At 43.5% G+C, this 8,684-nt stretch overlaps 1 protein-coding gene across 1 annotated transcript in view; it reads left to right on the top strand.

Annotated features, from left to right (window-relative positions):
* Positions 1 to 5: 5 nt before the first annotated feature.
* The window catches only part of REXO5 (RNA exonuclease 5), a 14,531-nt gene continuing 5,852 nt past the window's right edge, over positions 6 to 8,684 (top strand). The window contains exons 1-10 of the mRNA XM_031056570.1: positions 6 to 257; positions 1,607 to 1,728; positions 2,611 to 2,737; positions 3,600 to 3,684; positions 4,133 to 4,282; positions 4,423 to 4,511; positions 5,322 to 5,437; positions 6,198 to 6,336; positions 6,898 to 6,992; positions 8,337 to 8,439. Of these exons, the coding sequence (XP_030912430.1) occupies positions 6 to 257; positions 1,607 to 1,728; positions 2,611 to 2,737; positions 3,600 to 3,684; positions 4,133 to 4,282; positions 4,423 to 4,511; positions 5,322 to 5,437; positions 6,198 to 6,336; positions 6,898 to 6,992; positions 8,337 to 8,439 (1,278 nt within the window). The remainder of the gene's footprint in view (positions 258 to 1,606; positions 1,729 to 2,610; positions 2,738 to 3,599; positions 3,685 to 4,132; positions 4,283 to 4,422; positions 4,512 to 5,321; positions 5,438 to 6,197; positions 6,337 to 6,897; positions 6,993 to 8,336; positions 8,440 to 8,684) is intronic.

The following is an 8,684-nucleotide window of genomic DNA, read 5'->3' as shown; positions in this document are numbered from 1 at the left end:
CCCTTATGGCCGCTTCGCGGGGGTGCGGGGAGTCCCCAAAGCCGTGTACAGCCGCAGGGTACCGGGAGGGTCGGGTGCAGCCAGTGCCTGCTGATAACAACACAGAGTGTCCCGAGTTGTTCGCAGGGCTCATCGAGTCCAGCTCCTGGCCCTGGAGCTGTGGCCAGTCCAGTCCCGCCACGTGCCTCAGAGCATTGTCCGAACGCTTCTCGAACCTTGGCACGTTTGGGGCCGTGACCTCTGCCCTGGGGAGCCTGGTAATGGCTTGGCTTCTGCTCCAAGAGATGTGGAAAATAACTCATTTGGAGTGCTCAGCATTACATTTAAGGAATTTTGTTTAAAAAATAGATACATTCTCCTATATAATCTTCTCGTAAACAAAGCAGATCTTGAAAGGAGCGTTGTGTGTGCTCAGCACATGGTGAAGGATGCAGAGCAGCCCCACGGTGACACCTCACCCAGGGCACACTGAGTCACTGCCCGTGGAACAGGAGCTGGTGTCTCCAGCCTGTGAGATCAGCCCTGTTTGTACCCACTTAGAGACAAATTCCTGTGGTTGGCAGTACCCTCTCCTTGGTGAATCAAAACCTCTGCTCTTTGTGTGGGTTTTTTTGCAAAGCTTTAATTAGGCTGTATTGAAAACAACGGTGTCATTACTTGTCTCAGCTTGAGACATGAGGCACTAGCAATTACACCAGCCTGTGCTGTTATTGCTAGATGATTCTTAACCACTGGAACCACGAACGTTGTCACCTCTCTTTAACTTTCCTTACCCAGTGACAAATGTGTTGAAGAGCACACCAGCTCAGTCCCATGTGGGCAGGCTCTGTCCAAATTACTGAGCACATGGCTTGTTAGTGTGAGGGGGAAAAGAACTTCCAGTGGGTGTTCGTGCTGTGAGGTTTTACATTCTCCAGTGTTTTGTGGTGTTTTTCCCCCTGTATGCCTTGATGCCTTTTCATCACCTATAATAAGAATGTCTAAAATTTTTACAGGAGTTCTTTGGAAGAGGCCATCTGGTCAGTGGAGGTCACCAAAATGGCACATCAGCCTTTAGAAGAATTTGTGCATTTAGGCTTAAAGAACTGCTGTGTAGGAATGTGTGGCACAGTCCCCACCTCATCTGCTCAGTGCTTTCTTTCTGCATCTTCCTTGAATTTTACTGAAGCATTTTTCCCTGCAGGGGTCAGCAAACCCTTGTGGCAGAGCAGATCCCACACTGTAGATAGGGAAAACCTCACATAGAGTGAGTCCTACATGTAACACTTGCACAGTTGTTTAAAGCTCTCTTGTTAAAGCAGCAAGTGGGGGAAAGGGTTGAGAGACCAGAATATGGTGTTTGCATATCAATTGTCTCCTTACTGGATACATCTGCTTATGTTAATCTTCGTTAAATAAATCTTCAAAGCTAGAGTACCTGGGTTATTAAAATGTTGAGTATATGTAATATTAAAGTGGGATCTGAAACGAAACTCTTGCCCATAAGGGGTGGAAGAGTTAGCTTAAATGTAGCTGGTTGTATCCAGGTAGTTTCTTTTTCCTTCTTTTTTCATGGACTGGTGTGATTACATGAAACCTCTCTTTACTAGCATTTCCCTTTCCACAGGGAAAGTCCTGTCATTTGTCAGCAGCTCTGCTGGGCGAGGACTCTGAAATCAGCCAGGAGCAGCTGTATGAGCTGCTGAAATACGCAGCTCTGGGGAAATGCCACAACGCAGCACAGCCCAGGTACTGCAATCAGCCTGTTCTCCTGTTCTGCCCTGCTGTGAAAACATTCCTGCAGGAATATTGGCCATGCTGGGTTTGGAGCACTCACTGTGGAGTTGCCATAATGGCAGCCTGGATTGTGCAGATATTGTTGTTAGATTTGGCCAGGAAGCAGAATTCCTCTTCTGGCAGAAATCCTACCATTCCATAGTTTTGTTTCATGCAGTTTTGAAAAATTGAATGACTGCTGTGGAGCTGAAGAAGCTCCATACACTGAGAAACAAAATACCCTGTGAAAATATTAACACAAATATTAATGCATTTTGTGTTAGATATAATCAAAACAGAGTGTTCTAGAGCATTTTAGGGAAAAGAAACCAAAACATTTTAGTCACTTCTCCCTTTCTCTGGGCCACTTCTCGGAACTAGAAGGGAAAGGCTAAGGAGGGTTATAACCTTGATTGGCAAAAATGAAATGAAATTAATCTTCAAATGAAACTCAAAGCAAAAAATGCCACACTTCAGATTTTAATAGTGAATAGAGAATTATTTTGTGAAGCTTATTTTGATTCATTAACTCACCAGACTGCATGACTACAGTTGAAGTTGCTGGTACATTCACATTCTGATGCATATGAATGAGGTATACATGTCTTGAAATGTTATGCAGCAGAAATTTGCAATAACTCTTCTTTCTCTGTCTCCTGTACTCTGTTGCTTCCAGGAATATGTGGCTGTTTGAGATAAGCTATAAAGCCTCTTCTTATTGAAGTCATTTGGCACTTTGCCATTTACTGACTTAAAAGCTGGGCTGGTTCCAACTTTTTTTTAAGAGTGCTTGATAATTGTTTTTCTTTGATTTTTATATATATATTTTTAATTATTGCTCTTTTTTAACTGCAGCTGGTGCCGTATTTATCACCAAAGCCACCTGGCTGGGGTTGTGGTTGTTGTTCTACACGAAATGAGCCAACTCCATTTCTACAGATTCTATTTGCAGTTCAAACACCTCAGGAGAACGTTCCGCCATGTAAGTCCCCAGACTGCATCCTTGTCCTCTAAACTTCTGCCAGTCCTGAAACCACCTCCCAGGGATAATGGCTGCAGTGGAATTAGTGCCTTTTCCAAGGATGTGGCCATCCTTGACAGCAAGTGAGAGCATCTGTTTGCAGCAGTTGTCAGCTCAGAACAAAGGACAGGGCTTTGATATTAGGAACAGGAGTTCAACACTTATATCTTTGAAGCCTTACCAGGTGAAATGTTCATTGATGTTTCAGTCCTATGACTGTTACATATCCTGCACCTACAGGATGCCAATTAGATTATAAGTATCTTGGAATAATTTCAGTAATTTGGAATTTACTGTGAGTGAGGAGGCTCTCTATAGAGTTATCCTAGTCCCACTGGTTGAAAAATATCACTCTTATTATTTGCACTTTATGTCAAGTTTCTCCCATTTCCCAGAAAGATTATGAAACTAATTAATTTTCTGACTTACAAGCAACATTTTTGAAAGAAGTTAGAAAGACTTGCATTTAAGCTTCTAGAGAGTTCTTCCTGAACTGCAGCAAATGTAAATCACAATTTAACTGGAAAGACTGGAACTAGCTTTAGCTTTTATCAAAGAAGGTCTAGAGATTTGCCTTCTTGATCATATCAGGCAAGGCAGATCTGTCCTGTAGTACAAAGAATCCTGTGTCATGCCTCATTGGAACAGGTTTGATTTGTGTTGGGTTTGTCTACTTGCTAAAACACCAAATGTATTTCCACTGTTCTTTTTTTTCATCCTCCTCTGAATTTGGCTGGCTTGGGGATCAATGAACCCCTAATTTTCTTTTATCTCTGCCTGTCTTTCAAAGTCACTAACACATTTTCACATTTTCTTTTTTCAGAGATTCACATTAGCACCTTCTGCTAACTTCCCACTCAGCCTGTATGGAGAAGGAACAAACCTGAAACCTCAAAACACTCCACAAGGTATTTTGTTTGGGTTTGCATTGTCTCTTTCAAGACAGTGACTCACTTTGAGCAGAGATTTATGACTTTGCACCCTCTGCAATCCCAGTGTGCTGCCATGGTAAACTTGTTTAGAAAGGAAGGCATACAATGGCTTAAACCATGAGACTTCCTACCCTGACTAGTTCAGTAACTCATGTTGGGCTGATTGTCAAAGTGGATGCAAAATGAGAGAAAGTTCTTAACATATTTAATCCCAATCCCTGCTGCTTTTCTACCCATTCCAAGATGTATCTAATCAAAGAGACAGAGATATAAATTAGGTTTGAGCTAAGAAGACTCTGTCTTTTTCTCTGACCCTCTCTCTCTCTCCAGTCTGTTGTTCCAGGTAGTGATTTGGAACGGTGCAGCCTCTAAGTGTTGATCTGATGCAGAAACTGAGCTTGACAGATGCTTGTGTATTTTACAGGCTTGACTTCCCCCAGCAGTGAGTGCATTACTAAAAGCTCAGACTTGCAATGTGATCCCATCATTCAGAGATACGGAGGAAAAAAACAAGGCCTTACCAGCTATACTCTAACTTTAGAAGAGCAGAAAAAAAATGACTATCCCATAGAAGGTCAGTTTTTGGGTGAGGGCTGTTTATTGTTTTGTTGTGTTGGGGGTTGTTTTTAGTTTTGACAGTTTAGTGCTATGTTTGTCATATAAGTTATAGAAGAAAGGTCCTTTTTCTTATTCCCGGGTGTGTTTTCCCTGCAGGTTCTCCTGGATGCAAGGGCTACATCTCCACAGAGTGTGATCAGCAGAGGACAGACAGCAGCCCCCTCTTCGGTCTGGATTGTGAAATGGTAAAAATCAGTGTGTGTGGCCTTACAAAATAGAGTCAGGCACCCAGCTCTTATCAGCTCTTCCCAAGTCAAGCACTCTGTGTATTACACCATTTCTGATATCTTAATATCTGCTGCCAGTCCCTTCCTTGATGGTACCAGTGCTAATGCAGCCATGGAGAGGCCCCAGCAGTGAGACAAAAATAATATCCTGAGTAGAGCTCAGTTCTGTGGGCTCCCAGAGCAGCAGCTGGATTTGCCAGCAGGCCTGAGAGCAGTGCTGCAATAACCCATGAGACTGCTGTGGAATTCCTCCTCAGCTCTCTGCAAGGTTTGGGAAAGGAAAGATACTTCTCTGTCACACATCTTTCCTTTAGTCATCACAGTTCCTCTGGCAGCTGCTTGGTGAAGAGTCCTCCTTTATAGCCTTGCAGAGATGCCTGTTTGGCATCACCATTGAGTAACCATTGATACAACCTGGGCTCTGCCTTTAAATTGTACAATGTCTCTGGGGCTGGTGCTGTCAGTAGCATTTGTGCAGTGCAGAGAGCACAGACTGATTCTGTGAAATCAGCACTTCTTGACAATGTTTTTCTGTGCTGTGTTTGCTGTGCTTACTGAGCACGTTTCACAATTAGAATGAAGCACAGTAGAGTATAAAGCCACCAGCTGTGAGGGGTAGATCTCTATGTCAGGGAGCTCTATGTACAGCAGCATCACTGTGAAACCTCCTTCACAGTGATGCTGCTGCAGCCAAAGCAGATGTTAGTTAAGGCTTTTGAGTGGCAGCATCGTGCTGATTCAACAGCTGCCTCTGCTTCTTCCTGACAGTGCCTGACTGCAAAAGGGAACGAAGTGACCCGCGTGTCGCTGGTGGATGCGCGGGGTCAGTGCCTCCTGAATGAGCTGGTCAAACCGGAGAGCACAGTGGTCAACTACCGCACCAGGTCACTGGCACAAACCTTCCTTATCTCTCTGTCTGTCAGAGCTGCAGCCCTTTCACATCCAGCTGTTACACAGGGCCTTTCAGAAACCCCTGGGTTTCACAGATCCTGCTGCATTTCCCTCAGTGTTAGGAATAGTTCTTGCTGTGTGACTAAAGTGACCAACCTTATGTGTACAACGTGGGGCTACCAGGCAGAACCACTGCCACTCTGCAGTGTCCCTGGAAAGTTCTGCTACAAATTAATGATGCACAGTACAAGTTACTCTTCACTCATGGTTATAAAATAGGATGGAGTCCATAGCTAAATTTGCTCATATGTAAAAAATGCATAGAGCTTGTACACATCTTTAGGGTGGGGCTCAGGATTATAACAAAAGCAGGCAAAACTCAAGGCTTGTCTTCTTCAAAACTTCACCTGGCTTTATCCAGGAGGTGATGTCCCAGTCCCCTCAGGTTACTTGGAAGCATCTCCTTCCACCATCAGACTTGCAATATTTCCTTACCTCTGCTATCTGATGCCAACTGCATTACTTAAGAATACCTGGGAGAAATAAACTTTTGAAACAGCTGTGGTAGCACTCTTAACAGTTTAGCTGCAGTTTGTCCTCTGATGTTGGAACAGAAATCAGTAAATAGCATTCTGTGATTAGCTACACTGAGTTCATATTTCATATTCATATCACAGGACCTGCTTGTAATGTTTTCCAGCATACACTGTTGCTAATGAATTGCTTTTAACTCACCCAACTTTTGTTTTGAAGATTCTCAGGAATCACAAGGAAAATGCTTCTTCCAGTGAAGACAAGACTGTCAGACATCCAAACCAGGCTAAAAAAAATGCTTCCCCATGATGCAGTATTGGTGGGTCATTCTTTAAATTCTGATCTTCAGGCTTTGGAAGTGAGTATGTTTTTAAGACTGTTTTTCCCAACCCTGTGTTACTCATTTCACACCTGAAAACTCTTTAACAATTGCTCTTTTTGTTAGTGAACACTTGTTAATTATGAATAGCTTTATTATTAATAAAGCCCTATGTTTGTAAGGATTGAAAGTCAAGAACTCCCCTTACAGCTATAAAACTTGCAAGGGGCTGTTCAGAAGCCAAAAGAGAGAAGTCTGTCCAGACACAGATGTTGTTGCAAGTGCAGCTTTACCCCTCTGCTTCAGTTAGATGCTTCTGATAACTCTGTTGTGGGGAGAACTGAAGTCCTTTCTGTGGGTAATTTAACCAATCTAAAATGCTTGAATCACAGTTAATCTTTCCAACGCAATCTAGCTAGATAGAAAGGAGAGTTGGACTTGTTTCATTTTTCCTTTTGCTCTCTTGTGAATGAGGTATCTGTCAGGGAGAAACTGGCAACTGAAATTAAAAGGCAGAGGCACAGAAAATTGTGGAGCTACTGTCCTGTTCTGTATGTGTGCTGTTCTTAAACTATAGTGGTGATGATTTTTCTCCTCCAGATGATCCACCCCAGCGTTATTGATACTTCACTGCTTTTTGCCAGAAGTGAAGGTCGAAGATTTAAGCTAAAATTTCTAGCCAAAGCTGTTTTAGGGTAAGATTATTACTGTACTGTCATGGGAAAGACTAGAACCTGTCTTGGTGGGTCATAGGGTCTTGATTTGCTGCTAATAGTATCAGAATTATTATTTTGTTACTAAGATTCAAAAGAAAGGAGCAGGTTGTGCAAGTAAGACATGGTAAAAAGGAATTTACTGGCTGCTTGAAACATCAGGCAGCATAATAAATGGGCTTGTCTTTGAGCAACCAGGAATGTTGTGACCCAACCAGATCTGAGTCCCAGCAAAACTCACCTTCCTGCAGGGCTGGAGAGCTGTATTGAATTGTGGAACAACAGAGGCACTCTGGCTCACACAGATGAGAGCTGCTTCAGTTGGCAAGAAAGAAAGGTTAACACATGAAAGTCTGATTTGCTGATTTAAATCATATTTCTCAGTGTCAGCTACCCCTGGCTAGTATCTTAGTGAGGTAGTTCTCCCCATGCTCACAGTGAATGGTAATACTCTGCAGTGCCAAACTTCACTGAACTGGAGGCTGCCTTCCTTTCTGTGTGCAAATTGTGAGTTGGGCCATTGGTCAAGAAAGAAGTAAAATCTAAAAATAGTCATGCATCAGAGTAACAAGTGTCAGCACTGCTTCTGTCAGATTGCCCCTGTGCCTGGCACTGGTGAGGGCACACCTGGAGTGCTGTGTCCAGCTCTGGCCCCTCAGGCTGGGAAGGACCTTGGGACACTCAAGAATGTCCAGAGGAGGCAATGAGGCTGGAGAGGAGCTGGGAACACAAACCCTGTGAGGAACCACCAAGGGAGCTGGGGGTGCTCACCCTGGAGAAAAGGAGACTCAGAGGTGACCTCATCTTTCTACAGCTGAAAGGTGGCTGTGCTCAGGTGGGGTTGGTCTCCTTCTCCAGGCAGCACTGACAGAACCAGGACACAGTCTTAAGCTGTGCCAAGGAAAATATAGGCTGGATATTAAGAAAAAGTTTTTTACAGAAAGAGTGATAAAGTACTGGAATGGCCTGCCCAGGGAGGTGGTGGAGTCACCATCTCTGGATGTGTTTAAAAAAAGATTGGATGTGGCACTCAGTGCCATGGTTTAGTAGAGGTCTTAGGGCTGGGTTGGACTTGATGATCTTGAAGATCTCTTCCAACCTAGTGATTCTGTAAATTCCATAAACCATTTTGCTCAACATTGCAAAAACATTTCTTGCAGTAACTTTTGGGAATATTTCACAAGAATGCTGCTGCACAGAACTGAAATCCTTTTTGGAGAGGGGAAAGCTCTTTTGCCTGAAAAGGACCCAGTTTAGAAAAGACAGGATGTTGGTCAGTGTGGAAAAACAGATAACCTGCCTGTACACCTGATTTTGATGCCCTAGGAAGGAGATTCAGTGTGAACAGAAGCTTGGGCATGATCCTACAGAAGATGCTAGAGCTGCATTGGAGTTAGCTCAATTCTTCATTGAGCAAGGACCAACAAAGGTATTTATATCTAATTAAGATTTCTGTCCTAAACTACAGAACATAATGTTGTGCTTTTGAAGGAAAAAAACCTCCACTCCTGCCCATCCTCCTGTTGGTTTAAAAGAGAAAATGGAGCTCTGATAGAGGGCCTAGTTTCGACAGCTTGTTACTTCCAGCCTCTGTCCAGGAACCTGAATAACCTGGGCACTGCCAGTGCTCAGCACTCATGACACCAGCCAGCATTGCTGCTGATCCTGAAGAGG

The sequence above is a fragment of the Geospiza fortis genome, unplaced genomic scaffold, assembly GCF_000277835.1.
Source record: "Geospiza fortis unplaced genomic scaffold, GeoFor_1.0 scaffold237, whole genome shotgun sequence".
NCBI lineage: Eukaryota > Metazoa > Chordata > Aves > Passeriformes > Thraupidae > Geospiza > Geospiza fortis.
Note: the sequence above shows the minus strand (reverse complement) of the source record. Positions and strands in the feature narration are given on the sequence as shown.